Source organism: Eucalyptus grandis, chromosome 1 (assembly GCF_016545825.1).
Source record: "Eucalyptus grandis isolate ANBG69807.140 chromosome 1, ASM1654582v1, whole genome shotgun sequence".
NCBI classification, from domain to species: domain Eukaryota; kingdom Viridiplantae; phylum Streptophyta; class Magnoliopsida; order Myrtales; family Myrtaceae; genus Eucalyptus; species Eucalyptus grandis.
This window is the reverse complement of record NC_052612.1, coordinates 4,841,939-4,868,587: the sequence shown is the minus strand read 5'-3', so window position 1 is coordinate 4,868,587 and position 26,649 is coordinate 4,841,939. Positions and strand designations below refer to the sequence as shown.

The 26,649-nt window shown below is 40.1% G+C and overlaps 5 protein-coding genes across 12 annotated transcripts; 2 read left to right on the top strand and 3 right to left on the bottom strand.

The window, feature by feature from the left end:
• Positions 1-721: 721 nt before the first annotated feature.
• LOC104454843 (poly(ADP-ribose) glycohydrolase 1) lies at positions 722-8,830 on the top strand. Of its 2 annotated transcripts, none has more exons than XM_010069813.3 (11): positions 722-968; positions 1,064-1,261; positions 1,632-1,735; positions 3,190-3,391; positions 3,510-3,614; positions 4,127-4,245; positions 4,860-5,003; positions 6,259-6,400; positions 6,521-6,709; positions 8,002-8,064; positions 8,449-8,830. In XM_010069813.3, exons 1-11 carry the CDS (start codon positions 726-728, stop codon positions 8,620-8,622), a joined length of 1,683 nt encoding a protein of 560 aa, XP_010068115.2. In that variant the 5' UTR covers positions 722-725; the 3' UTR covers positions 8,623-8,830. The 2 variants fall into 2 exon arrangements, with proteins under 2 accessions (XP_010068115.2, XP_010068056.2); XM_010069754.3 differs by having other exon boundaries at positions 6,518-6,709.
• Positions 8,831-10,240: 1,410 nt separating this feature from the next.
• LOC104455112 (thioredoxin-like fold domain-containing protein MRL7L, chloroplastic) lies at positions 10,241-16,349 on the top strand. Of its 7 annotated transcripts, XM_039312235.1 has the most exons (9): positions 10,247-10,370; positions 10,553-10,689; positions 11,075-11,232; positions 11,315-11,856; positions 12,535-12,616; positions 12,696-12,807; positions 12,891-13,411; positions 15,204-15,608; positions 15,690-16,349. In XM_039312235.1, the coding sequence occupies exons 3-7, from the start codon at positions 11,077-11,079 to the stop codon at positions 13,004-13,006; spliced, it is 1,008 nt and encodes a 335-aa protein (XP_039168169.1). In that variant the 5' UTR covers positions 10,247-10,370; positions 10,553-10,689; positions 11,075-11,076; the 3' UTR covers positions 13,007-13,411; positions 15,204-15,608; positions 15,690-16,349. The 7 variants fall into 7 exon arrangements, with proteins under 7 accessions (XP_039168162.1, XP_039168169.1, XP_039168173.1 ...); XM_039312228.1 differs by having other exon boundaries at positions 10,241-10,370; positions 10,573-10,689; positions 12,891-15,608; XM_039312239.1 differs by having other exon boundaries at positions 12,891-15,477; positions 15,774-16,349.
• Positions 15,167-16,081, bottom strand: LOC120293238. Its single transcript, XM_039312247.1, has 2 exons — positions 15,726-16,081; positions 15,167-15,525 (listed from the first exon to the last, which is right to left on the bottom strand). The coding sequence occupies exons 1-2, from the start codon at positions 16,058-16,060 to the stop codon at positions 15,189-15,191; spliced, it is 672 nt and encodes a 223-aa protein (XP_039168181.1). The 5' UTR covers positions 16,061-16,081; the 3' UTR covers positions 15,167-15,188.
• A 1,306-nt stretch (positions 16,350-17,655) lies between the features above and the next one.
• LOC104455214 lies at positions 17,656-18,532 on the bottom strand. The gene has a single exon (XM_010070067.3). The coding sequence runs from the start codon at positions 18,341-18,343 to the stop codon at positions 17,978-17,980; it is 366 nt and encodes a 121-aa protein (XP_010068369.2). The 5' UTR covers positions 18,344-18,532; the 3' UTR covers positions 17,656-17,977.
• Positions 18,533-21,059: 2,527 nt separating this feature from the next.
• LOC104455315 lies at positions 21,060-26,393 on the bottom strand. The gene is made up of 2 exons (XM_010070159.3): positions 24,256-26,393; positions 21,060-21,451 (listed from the first exon to the last, which is right to left on the bottom strand). Exon 1 carries the CDS (start codon positions 26,351-26,353, stop codon positions 24,290-24,292), a length of 2,064 nt encoding a protein of 687 aa, XP_010068461.3. The 5' UTR covers positions 26,354-26,393; the 3' UTR covers positions 21,060-21,451; positions 24,256-24,289.
• Between the last annotated feature and the right edge of the window lie 256 nt (positions 26,394-26,649).

Genomic DNA, 26,649 nt, shown 5'->3' with positions numbered 1-26,649 from the left:
GATTATGATGGCTGCAAGCTATTTTATTAACCGAACATGCACGTACTAAAAAGTCAATGCAATTTTTCTATTTCGACTCTCCTATTCATTACGGGTTGGTTATTTGTCGGTATGAGTTGTTTACCCACATATTTATGCATACATAAGAGCTTAGTTCAGCCTTGACCTATTATTTGGATGGTATATCTAGTATTAGGACTTATATTTCAAGAGAAATGAATAATTTGATAAATAAATTCAAAATTTAGTAATTTATACCCATATAGGAAAATTAAAAACGGAAACTACTTAAATTACCAATAAAAAAATGCTGAACTACTGTCAAATTATCAATAAATTTATGCTTATTTATAAATCGTCACTAAAATTTAAAAAATTTTCAAATTTAATTAACTTATTTTTCCAATTTATTTTTTTAAGTGAAAGGAAAAAAAATGGGTTAATACGTTAAAAATAATGACTAAAACCCCAAACTAAAAAAAGAACCTCTCAAATCATTAAACAAACCGAACCCTCCATTTTATTCGACCACAAAAACCAATTTATTTTTTTTTAGTGAAAGGAAAAAAAATCACAAAAAATTACGCTTTCTTCAATTTCCTCCTAATTTGACTTGATCTAACAGAGTCAAATTCAACGCCACTTCTCGATCTTCACCAAAAAAATTCGGTTATCACCGTCTAATTTGACTTGATCTAACAGAGTCAAATTCAACGAGATTTCCGATGGAGGAGATGGAAGACGCGGCGTCGATGCTGCCGTACCTCCCTCTGGAGCTCCGGTCGTCGGAGCTCTCGTGGCCGCCGGCGACGGCGGAGGCCCTGGCGGCCATGTCCAGGGGCCCCGAGCACGGCGGGGTGGCGTCCGGCGAGGCGCTCGCCGCCGCCGTCTCCGGCATGAGGCGCGCCTCCGATCCCTCCCCCCTCGCCCGCTTCGCTCCCCAGGGCTACGCCCTCTTCTTCGACGAGGTGCGTCGGATTAATCGTCACTTTCCGTCCGCTTTTTGAGCTTGCCGATTGCCGTTCTTCGTGTGGCGTTTGAGCTTTGGGATTTTGCTTCGCAGCTGATGCCTCGCGAGGATGCGGAGAAGTGGTTCGGGGAGGTGATCCCGTTTCTGGCTAATCTGTTGCTGCGGTTGCCTGAGCTGCTGGAATATCACTGGAGGCATGCTCGCGGCTATTCTCGGTCGAGGAAAGGGCGGGTCGAAGCCGGTCTTCGCATATTGGACCGGCAACAAGCAGGGATTGTTATACTGAGTCGGGTATGAATCGGGATGTACCTTTCCGTTTGTCGCTTTGACTTATCTTGACTAAATACGCAGTGCATGATAGTAAAGCTTGAACTTTTTTGATGGCGAGAAGTGGTTTGTAGTATGATGATTAGAGATGCTCCTGGGAGTGTGATTGGTTTGAGATAAAAGCTTGTTCTGTTGTAATTGTCGATGTTCGAAAAATGGTGTACATCCGTTGAACAGAATGAATTATTTACACTGGGCTGTTCTTTCTAGATATAGAACTGGCTTTACTTGTGCATTGAATGTAATTAAGGTGGAAAGAGTTTAGAATGAACTGAGGAAACTTCTGGTTGAATCAGGGCATGCCTAATTGTCCATGTATGGTCTTATTTTTCAGGAATTGGTTGCTGCTCTTCTGGCTTGCTCTTTCTTTTCCCTGTTCCCAGTCATTGAGAGAGGTTTTAAACATCTTCCCATGATCAACTTCGATAGCTTGTTTGCGTATGTAACCTTCTAGTTATTTGTATTTATGTAGAATAACCTTTTTGGGTCTGTACTTTAACATTTTGTTATGATTGTTATTGTGAAGTGTATGCAGTTTAGCTGTAATGACTGGACTTGGATTTGAGTAAGCTGTGAATCTCTTTGGTTCTCTCTGCTAACTAGTTTCAAATAACTAGTTGTGCATGGAAATCCCATTGCATGTTTCTCATACTGTATGTATAATATTAAAGAGATTGTTGTGGTAAATAAGATCGTTAGCTGAGCAATGACTCCTCAACCAGGTGTATTCTCATTGCTTCACAATACTTTAAGAATACTCACAGTGGGTGAAATGGCACTAGTAGTCCTCGTACTCTTACCCCAAATTTAAAACCATCCCTGAACTTCTTTTCAGTCCACAATCATCCCTATATTTTTTAAAATGTGTCACCGCCAGTCCTTCCGTTAGGTTGGTATTTGTTAACCTGGACAACCGGATTGCTGAGTTGGATGTTGGAGCACACATAGACTATTATGATTTGCAAAAGATTTTCATGTGGTATTGCCACTTCAGCCAACATAAATTGTAAAAAAGGAGAGAGAGAGAGAGAGAGCTCTTGGCCATGGTGGCTAGAGCTTCTTTGAGCTCACAGCCATGGCCCCTCAAGCTTCGTTGAGCTCAGCCATGACTGTTTGAGCTTAGCCCACCTTGCTTTGTCCAGCTTGACCATGACCACTCATGCTTTATCGATCTTGCAGCCATGGTGGGCTAGAGCTTCTTCAAGCATCCGCCCATGTCCACTCAAGCTTCGTTAAGGTCAGTCATGGCAGCTGGATATTCTTCAAGCTTGGGTTCATGGCTGCTTGAGAGTGAGAGAGAGAGAGAGAGAGCACTAAGCTGTGTCAGCAAATTTCTAGTGGCATGGACACCATGTTGCAAATTCCATTAGTGGACCGACCGGGGATGACTTGTGACACTTTTTGACGGTTTTGATCACACAAATAAAGTAGAGGGACAGTTTTGATTTTTGGAATTAAGTATACTGACCAATGATGACATTACACCTGCATAGTATTAATTATTACAACCTGTAGCATTTCCTATCTCTAACTGTCCAGTTTCCTATCATTACCTGAGCTTTTTGGAGATAACCATGGTTTGCTTCAACTGTGCTATCTCTTTAGTTTGTCTGAACGGCAAAAAAAAAGCGGTCCCTTGCTTCTTAGCCATATGCTTATCACTTTATCCCTTTATGAGATGATTGCCCCACCCATTTAAGCAATCCTCTTCATTGCACTTATATTCCTTGAAGAAAATTTTAGGGGCAGTTAGAAAGGCTGCTATTAGTTGATAAATAGGATTAGAATGAAGGAACATGTGATCTTTGTGCCTTTGTACCTCTTAACTTTTTTTTTATTGATATATTGTTTTTGTTGTTTAACTTTGGCAAATACTTTGGCATCATTTTCAGGAATCTGTATGAGAGTTATGATGAAAAGCCAGAAAGCAAGATGAGATGTATCACGCATTATTTTCATCGTATAAGTTCAAATATTCCTGTGGGGGTTGTCTCATTTGAGAGGAAAGTTCTTCCGCTGGACAGTAATCATCTTGTGCCTTATGGGAAGGTGGACTTCTGGAGTAAGTCTGCCTTTCCTCTCTGCCACCTCGAGGTAACAGTTGGAAGAAATAAGTGAAATTGTTAGTTAAAATTTTACCTGAGCCTGTTTTGTTTTGTATTATGCAGTTTTGCCTTCTAATAATTCTGAGAGGTCTCTATGTAAATTTTAGGTACATGATTCTGGCCTCATGGAAGACCATTCTGGTGAAGCTCTTCAAGTTGATTTTGCAAACAAATATATTGGTGGTGGTGCTCTTAATTGGGGCTGTGTTCAGGTATAACTTCCTAGATGTGTGGACCTAATTTTATGAACGAAAGAGATTGATTTATGCCTGGCAGTGCATTAATAGATCCTGGGGATGTTCATGGCTGTACTTAACCATAGATTACAGATGTTTATCAGGTAGTTTATCAGGTGATCCGCATACACTCTATTTCATCTATCTGATGCAGCTTTAGTATTGTCTCTCTCTATAAAGATAAGTTCTGGGAAGGGCGACAGAGTCACATTTTGTGTTCTTTGGCAATGACATACTTGAGGTTTCCAGATTCTGCCATCTCCTTTTTTGTTGACCTTTAGGCCTTGTTTACTTTAGAGACTAAAAAGGCAAAGAAGTACTTTCTGGAAAATGAATTTTCTTTTTCCCAGATGGGTGGAAGATAGATGCGATAATGGAGTTCATAATGAGTCTTAAATATATCATGTGCATTTCGTTGTCTTATTTGATGGCCTTTAATAGTTTTCTTTTCATGGTCAAACTTGATATGCTGCTCAAATAACATGCAGGAAGAGATACTCTTCATGATCAATCCTGAATTGATTGTCAGCATGCTTTTCTTGCCAGCCTTGGCGGACAATGAAGCTATAGAAATTGTTGGTACTGAAAGGTTTTCAAATTATACTGGGTAAGTATGAACATTTGCCTTGGTGAACTTGAAGTGATACGTATTAGTTGCGATGCTTTTCTTAATTATCGATGTCTCCTTAAGAATTTTGAATTGTAATATCTATGGACTGAACTATGCCTCGTACTGGAAATCAAGGATGTCCACATGAACTGCTGTTGTTTCCTGTGTCAATTTCTGGATATTATGACATGAAAAATTGTTGCAGGCCCTTAAGACGAGCTGCTTTCACTTCTGTAGCGCTATTGGTTCCCTGTCTTAAAAATGAAAATATGGAATTTTCAATTACATCGTATTCAGATATGTATGTGGACAGCTTAGTAATGTTTACTTCTTTCTCCTTCCTTTTTCACTGAATTGACAGTGTACAATGGAGAACTATAAATGATTGTTATAGGCTTTGAAGAAAGAAGGTGTCAAATGTAGAAGGTTTATGCATAATTATGTGATTGATTTGAATTTGAGCTTAAAGAGTGATCATTTTAGACATGCTTGATCTTTATTAGATGTTATTTTGATTATTCAGCTGGTAGGTAGACATCTTTTAAGTATGTCTAAATTGACCTCACTGTATGATGGCTTCTGAATTGTGCTCTAAACTTGAAGGGGTGCAGGTATGCTTCTTCATTCAAATTTTCTGGTGACTATATAGACAAAAAAGATACCGATCGCATGGGAAGGCATAGAACAAGAATTGTTGCAATAGATGCATTATGCAGGCCAGGAATTAAGCAGTATGAATTACAACTCCTTCTGAGGTATGTGGAGTTTTTTCCCCCATGATTTCCGATCGTGGTTAGATCTTACATGTGTAGGTTGGACAAGAAAGAAGGACAAAGCCATGTCAAATGGAAATCCTCTTATTTTAGTCACTAATTCATAAATGCCCTCTTTGCTGTGATTTACAAGTAATACACAGATTCAAGAAATAAAGTTTGGAGTGAAGGTTCTATTCAACCAATTTTTTGGGGTGACTTAAGCTTGGGGACTGTATCACTTGCTCTATTCTAGGGCATCTTCAGGATGGATTTGCTTATTGAATAAGGCATTTAAAAATTCAAAGTCAAGTTAATATGAAGAGCAACTTTTGATCAAAGCAATCGGAAGTACCCTTTGAATTGTCTATGAAATTGTGTCTAGGATGTTAAGTCAATCATTTGGTTCTGTTGTAAAGTACACTCTAGGGCTCACAGTCGACGAGTAAGTCTGGTCAAACGAGAGTTGAAAACATATCAATGAGAACAAGACGTCTTACTAGACTGTTCAGTTTTGTAGTTGGAGACATCTCTTCCCTGGACCTTTTCCTTTCACTTGTCAAATAAATTTTCATGATAAGAAACAAAGAATTAGATTATCCAAGTTCAATAGGAAGTTAAAATGATATTTTAGCTACGAAGGATTACTTAAAACATGATCAACTATAAGACAAGTGAGACTAAGGAGAGTATTGAACAATATCCAAATTGAATGAGGTTCTGGGAACCATGTGTTTCAGCTGAGCTGAAGGCAAATCTCATTTTCTAGCCATTTTTGTCCAAACAAGAATCATTGTCTTGGAATTTCTTAGAGTTATCTTTTTTATCGGTTCCTTGGTTGGTCGAAAAAGAAGTAAAGTTGTGAGAGGATATGAATATGTGGGGATTCACCCAAAGATAGATGGGATATCATCTTTCTAGCTTTTGATCATGGAAAGAAATGGTTTGGCTAATGCTGCTAATGTTTCTTATGTAAGAATTGAGCAACATCTAAAATCAGTCAAGGACTTATTTCTTTCTAGGTCATGGATGGAAAGTTCTCCTATTTATACATGATAATAGTCATTTATTTTGACTACAACATCTACAGTATCATGCTGGTTATAATAAAATTTGATGGCTGTTATGGCGAATCCTAGATGAAAATTTTCGTATTCAATCTATCTTAGTCAACTTACCATTTTATGCACATTTATATCAAAACCCATACGTATATTCATGTTTTTAAAACTGTGAGAATTGCTTGTTGCAATCACAGGGAGATTAACAAGGCATTTTGTGGCTTCTCTGATGATTCCAAGTATCAGTTGTATGAGAGGGTCTTCCAGGAAAATTGTTTAGCTGGATTGGTTGATGGCCGAGTCCAAGTCTCAAATCATGTATCTGGGGATGATGCTTTGGTCAGGGATTTTCACATTTTGCAGTATTATTTTTCTCCTTTTGTTAAGTCATTGCTTTTATGTGTATGTAAATCCAGTTCTACTTATCTGAGGATGTTGTCTGTTTTTGGATACCAGCAGAAAGATCCTGCAACATTCCCAAGAACTGAAGGAGGAGCAGGGGACAAAGAGATCCCAAATGCCGAGGCTTTAACTCAGATACCTGACGATGAAGACAATATTGGAATTGTGACAGGGAACTGGGGTTGTGGAGCCTTTGGAGGTGATCCTGAGCTGAAGAGCATGATTCAGTGGCTTGCTGCTTCTCAGGTGATGTTATCCTTTTTACTTTAGCAATATCATGCAATTGCCAGTCATTTTCTTTGATGTGGCAATGCTAAATATGACTGAGCAGGTTTATCTGATGTCTACACATTTAGGAATATACAAAATGTCATGAAGTGCATCAGTATATAACATCTTAACTACGATAAACAAGTATAGTTGGATGATCAATTTGAAGTTTTCAAACGGTAGCATGAGGATGCTTGAAGTTTTGAGAATGCAAGTACAGGACAAGAAGTTTGTTTGTGAATAGAAATGTTTGATCATAACCAAACAGGAGCAACTTTTCAGGAAAAAAAAAAAAAAAAGGATGTGGGATGAGATAAAATTCAAACATGGGATCAGTTTAAGAAGTGTTAAAATAGTTAGTGGCAAAAATACTTCATTATAGGCAGCCCACACTTACCTATTGGTCTTTTTGATGCATATGGAAAAAGAACAGAACAGGCAAGCTTACAGTCAATAGCCTAAAGAGGAGAAAGCTTCAACTTTTTTGGGAACCAGATTTTTAGATGGCTTGGGCAATCATGGCTGGTCAGGCCAAAATTCTAAGGTTACGTCATTTGGCCATACCATCCCCCTTATCTTTTCTGGACCCCTTCAATTAATAAAAGTACCTTGAAACGCTAGAAAAATTACACGAGAATATTTGAGGTGGATGGATTGGGCAGGTCCAGAAAGGAAATCCATCGTCCAAGCCTGCCTATGTTCACAAACTTTAAAATGAGCTCAACCTAGTTCAACGAATAATTTGAACCAACCCAGACCAGACATTGGAGAGGACAATCAAATCCATTCAGCTGCTATGGTCTGCAGAGAAGACTTGAGCTTGTGAATTGGCCCCATCATAGACATTGGCGTTGGCTTCTGGAATTTTGTAGTGTAAAATAAACAGAAGGTTTGACACTATATTATCATGGTTGTCAATGTGTAGATGAAGAAGCCAAGTACTAAGAAGACATCTGAAGGTGGTTTCTGGCAGCCTTCTTTCTTACTATGGTGGTCATACTAGGTCAATTACCAGCTTTAGTATAGTCAGAATATGTTATGATTAAGATTAAAACGAGGGTGTAGAATGTTGTGATATGAGGATTTCAACTTTGTAGATGTGGACATTGTCCTATACTTTTCTTTGGCCATAATAGTCTGCTCTTTGCTAAATTTTCAATCGTTCCACTAGTCGATGGAATGTATAGGGCATTGATGGGTCTTTTGAGAATATGACGTGTCAACATTTTTGTTTCATCAGATTCATATCTGTCTGTATTTATTTTCAGGCATTGAGACCTTTCATGTCATATTATACATTTGGCACGGAGGCATTGCAGAACCTACATCAGGTACTTTTTGTTATTTCGCATGGTTCAGATCAATGACAGCAGTTTTTGTAAGATTTTTCCAATTTCTGTCGCATTCTTCTGACTATAAGAGTCTATTGATTTTAAAGTGCCTAAAGAATCACGGCGTTGACACCAGCTATTTTTCCACAAGCAAAGTTCAGTTTCCCAGCATTTATTTTCCAAGCTTTTATTTAAGGTTATACCCTTGTTTGCTTTTCGGCTGCATTTTGTAGCAGGTGTATAATATCAAACGGGATGGTGTTATTCATATTTTAGTTAGCCTTTTGCCTTCAATTAAGGTTGTTAATTGCTTTTCTTCAACTGCTTAATTTTGTGAATCCCACGTTAGAGGATATCAGCTGTCTCTTTTATTATGTTGAGCAGGTGAGTCAATGGATATTGTTGCACGGATGGACAGTGGGAGACCTTTGGAATATGTTGGTGGAGTATTCATCGCAAAGACTCAAGCGAGAAACTAAGCTCGGTTTCTTTGCTTGGTTGCTTCCGTCTGTGACAGCTGATGATGCCATGACATTTAATACACTTGATGCTACCTAATTTTCTTTTGTCAGTAGAATTGAAAGGTTTCGTGCGTTGTATTTCTATAACTTTTCACTCTGCATTGCTAAGATGTGTGCATTTGTGGAGATTTAGCGAGTTGAAGTTTTTTAGTCTTCAAAGTAGAAGGGTCATTACCGACAAGTAGGAACATGAGTTGTGCTGGTCATAATAAATGAATTATTTCGATGCCCATTTAAACCAATAATCAGCCGTAGCCCGCTATCTTCAATTGGCTAATCTCATCTACATCATCATCAATCATTTTGGTTCGGTTTTCTCATGGGACTCTGCGTCTCCGAAACCCCATGGGAAAAAGTTATGTCGTTGGACAAATATTTTTTTTGGACCACCTTGAAGAAATGTTAGGATTGGGAAGACTAAAATCTCAGGATAAGAGCTTTCGGCAGGTTTAATGACTTTTTCCCTTCCAATTTTGTCCTTACTAGTAATTTTGTACTTCACTCTTTCTCTCAAGAAATGCTGTTCATCTTCTTTAGCCTATCGACTCTCATCTTCTTCAATGTATGGCCTTTATGCTTGCGGGTTGCTGATGTTGCAGCCCGGTCGACTAGGTTGAGGTCGACTAGGTCGAGGGTCGACTGTCGAAGCCGCTCAGGTCAAGGATCGACCCATCATCTTCTTCAACCCATTATCATCTATCTTCTTCTAACCTTCAGCAGTGATCACCGAGGTCGTGCGGCCTCGATGTCCTTCGCCCAGGTCTCCATTGAGGTTCACTTTTCTAGGGTCTCCACCTGGTTCATCTTATACAGCGTTGGCTGCACTTGCGACTATTAGGCGAGATCTCAATGTCAGGACAATGGTCGCCGGCCTCGCAACAGCCCTTAGAGCTCTCGCCTGAGCCGTCCAAGACGATGAACCCTCCAAGACGATGAACGGCAGCTCCCTTTGTTGTTGTTGTTGTTTTTATTTTTTTTACTGTTTTATTTTCTTTTTGCTTAGAAAGCAATCTCATGGAAAACTACAGAAAACTTACTTTTTAGCACCCCTTTATCTATATGCAAAATCGCGGACGAAACGCAAGATCGACGCACTGTGCACCGTGGGTTGCTGCAAACGTGGAAAAAGAGACACAAAGTAAGCTGAAGTTGCTGTTGCTCCTATCCTCTAGTACACAGTATTGTGGCACTCACTCAAGTGAGAGGATGCAGATTGCGTTAATCCGGCCCTTTGGAACTAAGAACGCTCTTTGCAAATGTAAATTAACATCGATGTTGGAGTTATTCGCTTATTAATAGATTTTGCCAATTGAAGTCAATTTCACTTTAATTTTTCAACGCTTTATCTAGTTTAATATATATATAAGAACAAAAAATTTTATGCTATCCATTGTGGCATAGGAAATAATTTTTTGTTAAAGTTTTATAAGATTTAAAAATGAGGTTTTTCGACTTGTTTGAATTTTTTCTTTATTACAAATTTCGCAAGTTTCACGATGCAATACCCAATGTCTCTAAAATCCATACGAAATGCAAATTTTGACGATTTTCTAAACTTGAAAGGTATAATTTTTTTTCCTATTTTCAATTTTGGCAAAAAAAAAAAAAAAAAAAGATCATGTAGAAAATAAGTTGTCCCATCCCAACATCCGAACCTCTCTCTCTCTCTCTCTCTCCTAAAAGGCAAAGGTTTTTACACGTTTGGAGCATCCCCTGTTCTTCTCTCTCGGCAGGCGAGGTGATGCACGCTGAATTCCGTACACCTCCAAGCCAACCACCAGCCAGGTGAAGTTCAGTCTCCACTTCCCCACTTGCCTGCAGCTTCTTTCATGCGTCTTCATGTTTTTATCTTCTTGCTCGTTCCACGGCTCGAACGCATATGTGTAAATTCCATTGCCCACTTGCCATTCTCGTAGAAAAGAAGCTTTCCTGCACCCTCCTAATCCCACTAGTGTTTTTGTGATTAGCTAACTTTGCCCATCTTCAGCTTTGGTGAAGAGGCATAGAGAGAGAGAGAGAGAGAGAGAGAGAGAGAGAGAGAGAGAGAGGGAATTGCAGAAGCTGAAAGCAGACTTGTGGGACAGAGCCCATTCCCAAGCTCCAGGTAAGAAATTTCAGCAGTTGTTCCTCGATATTCACTGACTATTTATGATGGCTATGGTCTTTTTTATCTTTGGTCGAAATGATGGCTGTAGATGGTGGGTTGTATTTTCGCGGATTTTACTGCTCTAAAACCTGATAATCAGTTTATGATATATATGTTATGAGGCTCATCTGCTGTTATGGTCACTGGGTGCCTCAGTTCTTCGTGCCACTGCCATTTGGGTCCCTGTACTCAGCTTGGAGTTGGTGGTGTGCCAATAATTATATGATGTGGTTGAGCCAATGAACCTTTTTTTTTTATTTTATTAGTATTTTCTCAATACTTGTTGATAGACGATGATATCATGTTGCTGATGTTATACTTGATTGGAATTGGCTTTCTGCAGAAATGGCACTCCAACAAGCAAGTATCCTTCATGTTCCATTTCACACTCTTAAAGGCAGCAGAACAGTTTCTACTTTACTTTCTAGCTTCAAGACTCCATTGAAGAATACAGAGAGATGGTTTGGTCTCTCCTCAGATATTCTGCATGCACCTCGGCAGGTGCGATTCTTTGGCGTCCACTTAAGTTCTTTTGATGCTTAATTTCGCATTGGTGCTTATTCTTATCTTCCGTGCAAATTAGGGTACGGATATGAAAAACATTGTCGTAGGAGCTTCTAAAATGTCTCAGAATCCCAAATTTATCGGTGGAAAGAAAGAGCGAGATGATGATAGCAGTGATTCTGATTACGAGGAGCAAGACGATGAGGTGAAGGACAATGACCCTTATCTCATGGATCCTGAAGAGAGGCGAGAGTGGAGAAGGAAAATTAGAGAAGTGATCAATAAACATCCTGATGTTGAGGACGAGATAGACCTTGATGAGAGGAGGAAGAAGATGCAGAAGCTCCTGGCTGATTATCCCCTCGTTGTGGAGGAGGATGATCCTGATTGGCCTGAGGATGCTGATGGATGGGGTTTCAATTTGGGCCAATTCTTCAACAAAATCACTATTAAGAACGTTAGGAAAGAAGATGATGAAAATTATGATAGTGAAAATGAAATTGTGTGGCAAGATGATGATTATATCCGCCCCATCAAAGATATCACTACTGCTGAATGGGAGGAAGCTGTTTTCAAGGATATTAGTCCTTTGATTGTTCTTGTACATAACCGCTACAAGAGGTTAGTATTCAGTTCTCATTCTTCATCTTTCCACAATTCTATTGCTTGCAAGCCAATACATGTAAGGCCTTCCAAGCTGTCTAAAAGGTGCCATATCTTCTCTTTTTGTACGGGAAATCAGTGCCACTTTCTTTCTTTGTTGTTTGAGAGAGTACATGATGCACTTTTAACATTTTTCCCCTTTTGGAAGCATTGATAGCAGCATGCACAGTTGCAGTTTCTTTTCTGTCACTTTATGTAGTTCTTTTGTAACGGAGTAGCTTGAGTTGATTTGCTTCCAGTTAAATTATTTTCTGACTCATTTTTGGAGGCGAGGAATTCATTTAGCTAAGTATCTTGGCTTGCAAAACATGAAAAATGCTAGTATCTTGAACTCACTTTTACCAGTACTATGATTGGTTGAGTTTCTGTTGTGTCTAGTGATCATTTGAAATATCGGAAGACAAAATGTAAATGTACATCTTTTGATTATTGCCTAGATAAGTTTAGAAAAGAAAAGTGGCAAATGATTTGCTTTTAATATGTTTGTTTGGCTACTTTATGTTATTGAAATGGCTGAAGCCCTTGGAGGTAGATAATATGTAGAACTTGGTTGTTTGTCGTGGTCTGGATACACTGTTTGCAACTGTACCATTGCTGAAAGAAACCTTCCTATTGGATATTTGAAATTATTTTTAGGCCAAAAGAGAATGAAAAGATCAGGGATGAATTGGAGAAAGCCGTGCACATAATTTGGAACTGCAGACTACCTTCACCAAGAGTAAGGAGATTATGCCTAATTCCATCATCTATCACCTTTTTAATAGCTTCTGACCTGTTGTTACTGTCCTGTTAAAAAGTGTGTTGCAGTTGATGCTATTAAGGAGCCTGAGTTGGTATCTGCTCTGCAAGTTTCCGTCTTTCCAGAGATTATCTTCACTAAAGCTGGCAAGATTTTATATCGTGAAAAGGGTAACTTACTGCTCAAAAACTTTTTTGAAAGGGTTCTTGCAACATAAATCTGGCCATGACCCTTGTTTGGCTTGTCTACTCAGCTATTCGAACTCCGGATGAGTTTTCAAAGATGATGGCGTTCTTCTACTATGGAGCAGCCAAGCCACCTTGTTTGAATATAAGTGAAGATAGCCAGGAAACAATTCCGTCTGTTTGAATATAGTGTATTGTATATCCACAGTCCAGCTTAGTAGTACTTAATACCCTTAGCCTTTCTTGCAGTGCATGTCATTGCAGAAGGCTGACAATTTTGATGTAGCACACTTGACTGTTACTGGTGGTTTACTTGTAAACAATTCTGAAGGAAAGCAAGTATTACATAATTTCCTGTTCTGGGTGTCTAACTAAAAATAATCTTGGAATACAATTTGAATTGGTGAACATGGATGGGTTGGTCTCAATGCAGTTTATGTGTTTACCTCTTCACCTTTAGAATTCAAATTCTTTGCAGCAGGCCCAATTCCATAAAGGGAACGTTTGATCATATGAGACTTATAAATATCTAATAGCACGCATTCTTCCCAACTATATACTGGCACTCCTGCTGCTTATCTAAAACAAGGTAATGCATCCACAAACTGTTGAAAATATCAGGAATAATTCTGTCCCTGATGTGAATGTGTTGTTTATTTTCTGAATTACATTTATCTGCTTATCTTGTTTATCATAGCTAGTTTTGGTGGTTCTTTAGGTAGTTTTGGTTGTAGGTGACTTCTTTTCCTTTATTAGGAACTATTCGAGCCTTCAACATGACTTCTGGATTTTCATACATATCTTTACTTGATCTAGGCTGAATTGGTGGATGTGTGTTGAGAGAATGGTAGTGAATTGTTTTTCTTTTCTTTTTTCTTTTTTTCTTTTTTTTTGTTTTAAATTTTTGCACTGGTAGAATTAGGAAATTTTCCTCTTTGAAGATGGTAGCTATAACAGGTACGATTTGCATGCTCTCTGCTCCCAGTAACGATGGAAGCACAAATCTTTTGTCTGAACAAAGCCGAGAACACACATGCAAACTTCCATGGTGAATTGGCTTTTACTCACGTTAGTAAGAAGAATCCTGATTGGTCACAGGATCCATGCAAGAAGTTTGATGATGTTGGATATCTGACTGGTTAATTTAGATGTTTCTGCAGTTTAAGGAATTTTTTTTCTTGGTCGAATTTTCTGTAGTTAAGGATGGCTATGTAGAAAAATGTCAGGTTGCGATTAAGACTTAAGACCACATATTTGGATATGTGCCGTGGCTGGATGAAGGAAAGGAAGAGATGATATGGACGATGTCAGAATAATACGGCCAATAGTGAGGGTGAAAAGTAGGGACTTGAACCCTCCGCCTCCGCCTAAAATGAAGAAATGAGCAGGGGGTAAATTCGATTATTTTGATTTAAGAATGAGTAAATAATTGCAGAAGGATCTGGGAAAATGTGAGGACAAGAGGATATCATCAAGAGGAAGGATAAATGTGGCGAATCTGATTCTGATTCTTGGGTAAGTAAAGTGGAAGATCAAGAAGGAAAGAGAATGGGAAGAGAAAAGGTAGCCTTTAAAATGACTAGGATAAGGGCTTCAGGAGACGATGAAGGAGAAGGAGGAAGAGTAAGGAATTGTCTGAGTGAGACAAGCACTGCCGATCACTGTAAGAAAGAGTAAGAAAGAGAGAAGGACTAGTACACTGGTGACTTTGACATGGATAACTTGGATTTATTTTGAAGGAACATAAAAGGAGCAGAGCAGGAGGGCTGTCATACCATAAGGTTATGACGACAGGCTCGTTTGATTTGACTGCAAATTTGTGAAGGTGTGAAGAGTCAAGAAGAGCAATGAAACCATTGAGACTGTTCCATCTTGATCAATCCCATGCTTCGTTTTTAAAAGTGCATCCGAATTTATATTCTTTGAATATTATCAGCTCTTTTCATTCGTGCTGCTTGGGTTGTGGGTCTACATTGTGTTACTGCGAGAGCTTAGGGGAGGTTGTAAGACTTGCTGTTTTTTCAGATTCACTGTCAATAGAGGTTTCTGTGGAGGGAATCAAGGAGAGACACGCATTTCGATTAATGACAAGTAGTCATCATTCTGTAAATGGAATTGAAGTACAAGAGCATCATTTCATAGCAATGGTCATATGCCTAAAGAAATTCCTCCCTTCCAACAGCTGCTTTCGGATTTCAGAGTCATTATTTAAGAGTGATAGGACGCATTGAGAGTTGTCATGATGCACAATGACATTGCATCATATTTTGCCCATCATCAGATAAAAATATTAGCTGACATATGTGGCCTTTATGACTACTATTTAGCTTAAACTGCACTGTGGTTTTGGACTAATTCCTGGACGTTTATTCATTGTGAAGGCCACAGCAGCAGAAGGCCTTGTGGTAATGGAACCGGAAGGCAAAGAGCTGGTAAGGATTGGAGCCATCAAACTTGCAGTCTGATACTCCAGCTATTCGCTTCTCACCGCTCCCGACAAAAACAGTGAGGCATTTGCCAGTACTGCCGGAAACCCAAAATCGAAATTCCTGATGGTTGAACTTCTTTGGTGGGTTAATAGATTTCCAGTCCGCATCGGCAATGCTTTCGAGCGAATTCAATGACCGCAGGCTCACTTTCCCATGCTTGTCCACGGTGAGGTAACTCTGTCCTCCGGAGCACTTGTCCATGTAATTGTTGAATCTGTGGGGCATTGGAGTAGGAAGTTTGTTAGAAATGGAAACAACACAAACGACCACCTCGTTTGGTTCAACCTTATGAAACAAGTAATTTGAGTGTAAACATTTGCAATACTGTGATACACATTAACGCCTCTAATCGTGAATCTACTGGATATTCGCGTGCAGATATCCCTTTTCTTCTGGCTATGTTTGTTTTATTACCTGTGATAACCAGAAGCTGAACCAGAAGTGGATTGCCAACCATAATAGGCATTGTAATTGGCAGACTCACCACCCAAAACATTTGGGACAGAATAAACTCCTCTGTCGGTGGCGGCGACATAATCGGATTGCAAAGCACCGGCAATGAGAGTGTTGTCCCAAGCAGTCATGTGGGGGTAGGCTTCACTTGGTGGGCATGTCGACGTGTCGCATTTGGAGCATTGCCTGCACAGAAGCTCGCTCTTCAGCGGTACATATCCAGCACTGTCAGCAGCCGAGCCACAGATCACCAGAGCAAGCAGGTATAAAGAGAGCAGAAAGAAGTTTCTGTGCATGATGGTTGGATTGTTTTCTTTGGCTGGTCATTCTTTTTGGATAGATTTTGCTTGATTATATACACTTCTTTTGTTCTCGAACTCATCGGTTTCGGTCGTTTTCTACCATCAGGTTCGATCGATTGGGACAAAACATAGTTGTACTTTGTTCCATCTGAACATTTTTTAATTGTTGGGCATAGATAATTACGAAATTTTCAGCTGTATCTGGATTTTGCTACAAGATCTGAGGGACAATTTGTCCCCCACGTTTAATCTTTGGTTATACATACACGAAATGTTCTCTTGATATTTGTAATATCTTGAATTCTTGAATCTCACTTCTATGGTTGGAGAACCCTATTGGCTCCCGATGCTTATATATTATTATTTTTCTTTTATCTTTTACGTTGCTTTTTATGTAAACTTAGAATAGGATGAAAAACACTTTTCTTTTTTCTCTGCTTTTGCTAAGATAATGAAATTATGTTGCATGCAAGTAAGGTTAATCTTCTCCTCTTTTTGCCAAAATTTTCATTTTTTATTTAACGAGGACTCTTTTTGATGCATAGTATCATCTATAATCAAAATAATTTGTTTGCATACAGCTTAGGTGCGTATGAAATGAGGTGTAACTTTACGATTCTTGGACAGTTGATTTGGCGGGTTGGCTTGTCTTAATGATGTTGGAAGACGGCGACTCTTGTGATACTTCTCTTGTGATTCGATTTTAGATTCAAAATGCCTAATTAATTCAAGATTCTCTAATTTCCTTTGGCATCTGTGTCGGGAATATCTTTGCTTGGATCCGGGTCGTGCAATTATTCCCCCCGTTACATCGTGCCTGTTACATCGTGCCTGCTTTGACGACGCTAAAAAGATCAAACACGGCAATATATCATAGGAATTTCAAAGACTCGTTAGGTAAAGTTAACCTTTTTTATTCTTTTTTGGGGGAATCGATTTAGAATGATATGTCCAGTGATAATAAAATGCTGAAGTTTCACGTGATTCGCGATCACAGCTTACATGCCAATTATTATGCTTACTATTTTTTCTTTCTTGGGTAAGATTGTGCTTACTATATTGCCAAGCAAACAAACAATTAATTTACTTTCTTTTTCTGCTTTGTTACTATCAGGGGAAAAACAAGGGCCAGCCTATGGATACTGATGGGGACAATTGCTACCAACTGGGAAACCCTCAATCTATACAGCTTTAGGCATTTTGAAGTTTGAGCCATCAAATTCAGCTGGCAAAACCCAAAAGACTAAAGCATGATGAAATTCAAATCAGAATGCCTAAGCTACTGCGAGCCAAGTCAAGCTCATCTAGAACCGATCTAATTCTGAGTAGTCACAATCGAAGGTCAAAGAACTTACGAATTAGCTCCAGGGGTATTTTTTCACCAACGCTGTATGACCAGTCTTAATCCGCGCAAAAAGTTAATAGCAGTAGACTTTTCTCAAGAAAATCACTATGATGACATCGAGGAAATTGCCATCGCGGGATGCTACCAACTTAAATGGAATCGACGTTATCTGGACCACCGTCTCTGCATCATCAATTAAGAATGAACTTTTTTTTTTCTTTTTGGTCGGAAATCAAGAATGAAGTTTAGGAGGAAGTAGTATTTGGAATGCTCATGAGGCTTCACCTTATTTGCTGGAAAATTCTGCAGCTTCTGCTTGAAGCCGTCCCAGAGAGAAACGCCATGGAGTTCCTCTCCTTTATCGACTTATTTCATACATTAATCCAAGAAAAAAAGGGGAAAAAACCAGGAAAAAATAAAAGGACTTCTCGTCTCTGTAGCACCCAAATTTACAGACTTGAACAGAGACTTTCATGTTCCTAGCACCTTCACCACATAATTAAACCAAACCAGACCAAACCAGAGGAGGAGGAATGAGAGACTGAGAGATTCATCATGAAAGCTACCTAAGCACCGGAGAAACAAGAGAGCACGCTGCGGCTCCTTCTGAACCTCGCCACCTGCTTTGAATGCGGACCAACAGCGCCCTTCATAACATTCATGCTGTCCTCATCGCCGCCGGGCGTGAGCCTGAAAGAATAATCTCCGGTCGAGGCATAACGGCGATGGTGGCTTTGATTGTGAATCATTCTGTCGCTCGCAGGCCCCGAATACAAATGGGGCTGAGCCTGAGCTTGAGCCTGAACCTGACCGTTCATGTAGAAGTCGGCAACATTGAACGTCCGAGAAGCAGTGGTCGACAAGCACTCGTAACGGCTCCGGACTCGGTTCCTCTTTATTGCCCTGTACATCATTGGAATCAGACCGTCCATTTGCGGAATTCAACCCTCTCTAACTTGCTCTTTCTGGGTATTCTTGGCTGCTGTTCTTGAAGAGGGAAGAAACCAGAAAAGAACAGATGGGAGTAGGCGGATTTTGTCAATATTGTGTTTGGTGGAAATGGGAGAAGGACCGTTCCACGATGCTTCTTCAACTTTTCCCCTGATATCTATAAATAGACTGTTCAGAACCGCAAGGGTTATAACAAGTCCAACACGGCAATTTCTTCGATTTTCTTGACTTGAAGCCAGGAGAGCCCCACCACCAAAATAATCATAGGCATTCTTTTTTCGTCTTCCTTGATCCTGACTAATATATTAGACTTCAAAGCTTCAACTTTCGATCACACCCATGTCAGTTCCGTCATCCTTAAGGCTTAAAAAGCAGATAACTTCTATCAGAGATTTAAATCAATTAATAATTTTTTCGCGGGTTCATTAAGCTTTTCGCCCTCTTCCATGAGAAGGACGACGATAATTTAAAGAAAAAGAGCATATTAAAATCGACGACACAGTGCAGATTGATCCACCCAAAATCAGGTGTCTCAAATCTCTACCAAATGTTCTTAGCCTTCCAGGCTCAACTTCACAGTCATGTCCCATTCATCTTCCTAAAGGGGCGAAAAAAATTTAAAGAAAAAGAGCATATTAAAATCGATGACACAGTGCAGATTGATCCAGCCATAATCATGTGTCTCAAATCTCTAACAAATGTCCTTAGCCTTCCAGGCTTCAACTTCACAGCCATGTCCCTTTCATCTTCCTGAAGACCCATATCTTTGCTTCCATTTTATTATTTAATTTCTTCTCTGGGGTCCTCCTTTTTACCCTCGTTTACGAAAAGGGAAAAAAGTAATCTAAAAAAAACCGAGAACCAAGTTTGCAAGATTTAATCATAGAGATGTGATCATGTCCGCCAAGCAACAGCAACTCGCGTTTACTGCAGTATAGCGCTGATATAATAGAATATCAGCACAAGTGCAGGCCCGGCGCTGGGGACGTGGATCGATCAGCACGAAGAAGGATTTTGTAAAGATTCCATTTACATCACATTAATTGATGAAAATGAGATCAAGTGATCATTAAATTGTTTTCTATTCCTGGGTTCTGAAAATATAATAAATTATGTCCTACAAGGATCGCATCTGATTGCAGTACGCATGCACCAAGAGGGCCAAAGTAACAGCAATTCAACAGGAATAGAATTGCCGAAGAGGGTTTTGTACCAGGCTCTGAGTCCTTAATCAGGTGCTTCAGTAGAAAATCCACCAGTTACGATTAGTCCATCCCTGTTCTCAATAAAAATTCCGCGGTTGATGCCTTCCAAACTCTTTCGTATATTATGTGTTCGTTTATCCTGTCTATACCAATTAGAAGTTGTTTAGGTTTAAAATATAAATCATCCAAAATCCATGCTTGTGTTCGGCACGGGCGGTCATCCTCCATGGTCGCTTCTGACTCCTGCTGAACGTATGGACGACTCTTTTGATCCGAGTGGTAGAAATCGGAACATTGCCCCGTGCTGACAACAAACTTTGACTGGCAACTTGTAGTTGTTAGGTTGGTAACGCGTTGAAAAGTTACCAATACTTTTACTGGAGTTCCAGAAGTTATTGGATTGTTTCAAATGATCAATTACTTCGATAACTGGTCAAATAATCAAATAACTGTTAGCACTTCAATAAAACTGTTAGCAACTTACACAATACAGACTAAATAACGATGGGTATCTCCATAAATATGCTGGCAATTTACCAACAAATTTCAAGCCGTACAAGTGGCCCGTCAAAATTTGGTCACCAGTAGGTTTTGAAATTTACCAATGCTTTTAAGGAATTATCGGCACGGAATTCATGCACAGAAAGCTAGAAATCTCACGCAAGGTATACATTTCATTCCAGAATTGGATTCTATTTTCGAGCTTTGTCCAAGATGGCAAAACCCATGAGCCAGGCAAGACCAAGTGGTGTGATCTTTCTAATCTAATTCCTGCAAATGGTTAATTTAAGATAAAGCGTTAACAGAAAGCCCACGGTTTGCACATTGAATATTGTTTGAAGGCTTTTATCTGATAAATGTCGACATCACAATCATCATGGATGGACACAGAAGATTGCAATGACCCGTGCGATGCCAAATGCTGACTAGCTTGAATCAATGTTATAAAAGGGGCAAATGGAGGGAGGCGTCTTCTGGGTTTCCATCAGAGTCCTGATTGGCATGGGATATGCCCATTAGATAAGGCCAACGAAGACAATGATACTCATTTGACAAAGTCAATGTTTGCATAGGATGAGATTGATATATTGGGCAGTCACTCTTTCGGCTGCCTTTTGTGCTCCTTCTAGAGGTTGACCAATTACAATTTCCAAGTCCAGACGATGAAGTGGGCTCCGGGATTGCTTTCTCGCCCCATTTGTCTTCCTTTCTCTCTTTCTAAAATCAGTTTATTAATTACACCATACCACCTTCTCTTTCTCGCATTTTAGTACTCAACAACGGAGTAAAGTTGGGGATGATGAGATGATACACTGAGAAAAAGGGGTCCACATCGATTCATCAATCGCATGACGAATCACTCAAGCACAATGAATTTTTCTAAATTATCAAATCCCAATGTCGCATTTCTTTAAAGATCTCACGAGTGACATGCATGTTCCGTGGCTTTTGAAGCATTCCACGAGTAGCGCATCATTTCAACGATGAGTCCTTTTCGAATATCTGCTTCGTTTCTTGATTTCTTTATTCTTCTTATTTAATTACATGGTTAAGGGGGGCATCTCTTGCTTATGTAATCCTATTGGCTGTATTATACCTAACAAGTTTCATTATCATTGTGTTCTGACTTGTTCTCTGGCCCAGTTGGAACGTACGATGGTCTCTGAAGTTTTGCGTCCCTGGGCAAGACAGAGTAAGCGATTGGATGAAGAGCATATGCCTTTTAGTAACTTTTGCCAAAGGACAATCCAAAGCTAACTGCCTTTCCTCCTTTCTCACGAACTTGACCGACTCCGTTTAACTCGTCTTCCGTAACTTCGCAACCTCGAAAGCGATCATTTGGAGTTTCTTGGTCTGATCTTTTTCTGTCCTGTCCTAGATATTCTGGAAAATCAACACCATGTGAGTTGACAATTCATGTTACCAATCGCACTTGTGTCATGTTAAATTAGACATATTACATGGATTCTAAGTAGAACACAGTTCGGTGATCTATCATGACAAGATTTCAATACATGAATACAAGCTCATCACTAAACAGATTGCAAAATGTGCAACACAAAATAGCTAATCTGCATTTTTCAATAAGGAAACTTGTTAGCAACATTCTTTTGTAAATGCATATAAACATGTTTAAAGCCTAAAATTATGAGATTTCAGACATGAATAACAAGTGAACTGCACACCACGTCCATGAGTTCTGTGTCCTGGGTCGACCAGTGCAAACAATAAGTTTTAGTGGGACACAAAAGGAGATGCTTAGCTCCATGTCTGTTGCAATCCAACCACATCTTAAAACAAATGCACCACGAGATAGCATTCCGTAACGAACCTTCTCTCATTGAAGGAACACTTCATTTCTCCATAAAAGAAGTAACCATTTCATAGTTACTGAGATGGACCTTCAAGATTAGGTGTAATTAATCCTTCATAATACAGACAGTATAAGCTAACCCCTCAGTATCATTGATGAAGTGTATTAAAAGCACCACCAGTTCTATATAAAGCTAGAAAATTAGGTCGCCATATCTGAGAGGAGATTTGAGGAATTATCATCTGGTATTTGATTCATATATCAACCACAAGCACAGTTCAGTGAATCAGAAGACAATCTGGGGTGAACAGTAGTACCAACCACCCTATTTTCTTAATTAGCTTTCCACCACAAGACAAGTACAACTAGCATCCCTTATTAAGGACAGTGCATCAACAATACAAGTTAAATTTCTCCAGATATGAAAAGTTCCAATCCCGACAATGTATGCAAGCTTGTCTCTTAGACAGCATGACATATGACTTAACCTAATGAAGTTTTCAAGCAAAGCATCTCAGAAGACCAAAAAAAATTGGAGCAACTACACAATCTGGAGAAGCAGCGGAATGAAAGATGAAGGAGTTTTTGGATCTTCAGTGAGATAAGGAAAAGACATACAATTAAAGTGCACACAGACTACAATTAAAGCATAGAATGAGCCAACCCCATTGGCTGATAAAATTTCTATCTATCAGGTAATGCAAAATGTGACTACCACCCACTTAAATAGTTGAATCTGCAGAACTGAGCAGATGAACAGAAGGCATGACTTCATTTTTTAGCAGCGTATTTCAAGATTAGAACATATAACCCAAAGCAACTATTCCTAAACAAGGGAACACATCCAGCAGCACCAGCGCTTTGCAGACATAACAAGTCAAAAAGAGGAGCAAGTTCAGATACCAAATTCCATATGGCTATATCCAGTCACCTTATCCAAGAAAGATTCTGGAAGAAATATCGTGTCGCTAACATCAGGCCACATTATATGCATAGCGTTGGTTAGGAATTGAGTTTAATAACAACAATATTGGATTACCCACAGAATCAGCTAAAATATTTCAAAGTTATGTTGCAGCTGTTGTACATTCTCAGTGCTAGACTGTGCATCAGAAGATGGAGGGCAGCAGGAGAATGAGAACATGAGCTCAGAAAAATGGTTGTTGTTAACAAGTGCCAATAGGGCAGTTTTTAAGTACTTAATATGAAATTCCACTTTCAAACGACTTATTACACATAACACAAGTAAATCACTGCATAGGAATACTGCAAACTTTCTTTATTTAGCTGCATAACGAGTGCCATCAAGGCATTCCTTAACAAAACCTGACAAAATATATCCTATGAAGCAGGTTGATGAACAATTTATCCTGTACCAGCGTTGCTTCACCATGGCAGTTCATGCTTCCATTCTCTTCATCAATTAATTGCATCTTTAACTTGCTGCTGGTCATACATATAGGTTTCAATCAATCTTAGAGCACCGGGATAATCTGTTTCCACCATTAGGTTAATCTCTTTCTTGTATATGTTTAAGGGACTCTGGATAAATTTTCATATATAAATCGCATAGAAATTCCTTTGATTATGCAATGGAACCAGAAGTAAAGGGAAAAGAAGGAAAGTAGGGTTTCCGGAGGTAGTATCTTACGGTTCAGGATTGAGTTCAACAAATCACGATCAAGTACTGTCAGTTATTGTTTCCTTAATTAATCATATTCCTCGCTACCATTTGGATGGAAGCACAAGATGGGATCACATTGAGAAGTATTTTCCACATATTTTTGTCACTGTCATTGAACCATCTGTAGAAGCAGCCATATAACCAAGTGTTAACTGTACCATTCACCCTCACTCACCTGAATCTCAAAAAGAGGTCCCAAACTACGAGTAAGATCAAACAATGGTATCTCAATTTGGCTATTCCTTAATCATTATCGCTTCACTTATATAACTTGATGCTTTATCCTTCATCTAAAAACCAAAAGCACCGTTTTCTATAATTAGTAATGAATTCATAGAACAAAGAAAGAAGTGATACAATTCTAGTCACCAGGTAAGTTACATGGCCAAAAGCACAATTAGATTACAAAACCATAATTGCACAAGGCTACCAAGAGCGGTGTTTTCAACCCCAACATTCAAGATAAATATCTAATATTTTTTACCGAAAAAATTCTAACACGCTAATCTGTCAAATGCGTGTTTTTTGCCATCTTGAATGCTGACAAATTTGAACTACATTTCAGCAGTTACAGAAAGCAAATGCATATTGGAATGAAGAAAGAAAAGAATTCACCAGTGCTCTTGAAGTGGTAATCTTTAGATTGCATGGAAAGAAAACCTCCGTTATGTTAGATTTCAAGTACTTAACCTTGGTCAAGACTAGATGAATGATCCCAATGCTTTTACTTGAATAAGCTGTTCTTGTAGCATAGATTCCAGTCTGAATCACTTGAAGTTGAAGCTAGAAGACCACCTCCATCAAAGCTTATGGATTCAGCTGATTCAAATTGTTTTTGACGGGAATGCATGTCTTCGACTTTCTGATCATTTTCATGCTTCTCATCCACAAAATGATTTGAGCCCAAGGTATTGTTATCATTAACATTTTCAGCAGCAGCATTCTGAGTGTTTACATTATGTGCAGGACTTTTATGCAACTTTAGATCAATATCACTGCCAGTAGCATCCTCATCATCAGACAAGCATTTGCAAAAATCATACTCGTCCATCTCAAAGATCCTACTAACTAAACCATCTCTCCAAGATATCCTCAAATCAGATTGTGATACATTGTCTACACTGGAATTGGAAGCCCAATGTACTTTGCTATCAAGAACATTTTGAACTTGTGCCAAATCAATGGAGTTGGATGGCATTGCCAGACAATCTAACCGGAAATTTAGATTTGTTGAATCGCATGTAGACATAGAGTAGTCTGGAGATAAAGTGGCATTACTAAAAGATTGAGTCAGTAGATCTATCTCAGAATCTGTTTGATCCTTCCTTCCATGCTGAGCATTATTAACCCACGACAGGCGGAAATATCCATCTGAACTTGAGTCGGAGTTTGGGGTTCGTATAACATTTCCACTACCCAGCGAGTCTGCATTTGATGGGTCATCCAGTCGATCAACATTGTAACTCAATTTCCTTTCTTCCTTTAAAGAAAAACCCTTCCAAATAGGGGTCATCTCTGCTGGAGAACAAACATCACCAGTACACTGTGGAGGCTGCAATAATTCATCAAATTCAAGGAGTCCTCTTGAAGAAGTCACCTCAGGATTCCTTCCCCCACTATTGCTATCTGTGCCTGTCGTCGTACATGTCACATTACTCTTATTACCAGCATCTGAAGAAAAGACAGGACCAGACAAGGGTGAAGTAAGAGCACAGAGAGCAGACCCTTCCTCTTCAACCCTCTCAAATGGGCATGATTCATTCTCAGAATCATATTTATGCTCCTCATCCTCCTCATTACATGGAGACAACAACCACTGCATCGAAGCTTCGCAAGGTAAAGGTACCGGCGAGATGCTAGGTTTGTCGGCAAGCCGACTAAAACTTTCACCATCACCATTGCCGTGACTACCACTAACGCTAAAGTCCGACTCGTTCTCTCTAACGCTAAGAATCCCCCTAGGCCTGCATTTTCTTCTATCGGCGACTCCCGAGACGACATAACCAGCACCGAAACAAGGATGCGTCCCGGCCGTTCCTCCTGCCGACGCGATCGTCCCAGAGTAGTTCATCAAACCCGACCCGCATTGTATCTCCGGAGACACGGAAGCCAGGATAGGAGGAGTCTTGATTTTGCTATTACTTGAGTTCTCCTCCACATTTCTATCGCCCCCGCACGGCGTCTCTACTACGCCAGATCCCTTACTAATCGGAGTAGAAGTAGCGCCGCCATTTCCAGCCGAACCAAGCTCAATCCGTTCCCGCTTCGATGCTTCGGAACCGGAAGGAAACTCGCCAGCGACATTGCCATCGGCTCCAGAAACAGGAGAGCTGCCGCTCTTCTTGCCAGTCCTGGAAGCGGCCGTTTTCGCAGATTGCCACTGGTAAAGACAAGGAGGGTTCTTCTTGAGCTTCGGCTGCTTGACTGCTCTAGGTACCTCCAAATCGGCCGCCTTCGCCGCAGCGCCGCGATTGCGCTGGTGATCGGACTTCGACGGCCTCGCCGGCGCCGACTTGGGCGTCCTCGCCGGAGCACAGGTCCGACCGGCGACGTTCCTGGTCGAAGAGGAGTGAGAGAGGAAGAACCTGAGGCAACCTCTGGGAGCTTCGATGGAGGCGGCGGTGGTGGTGGAAGAAGAAGAGGAGCAAGAGGAGGAGGCGGAGGCGTGGCTGCTCCGGCCGCGGCAGGCGGCGACGCCGTTGAGGTGCCGCAGCGGGCTCCGGCGGCCGGCCGGCGGGGCCGGAGCGCATCTCCGGTGGCCGGACGACGAGTACGACCCCCGTTTCATGGTCGGAGAATGTAGAGAGAGAGAGAGGACAGAGATCTCAGTGAGGTCTGACGGGAGAGAGATTTGATTTGAAATCGTGGAGTTACTTTTGGGGGACATTTTCACCCCCGACATCCTCCTGAAATTACGAAAATGCCGCACGTGGACGAGGAAAAGAAACAAACGGTTAACGGGCGAAAGAGCATTCCAATGGAAATCGCCGCGTGTCCCGACAGTAAGTGAGCAAGTATCGAGTGCACCCGGGTCATGTGAGCCCGGTCCAAATCAACATTTAGATCAGGTGGACATCTGATCCA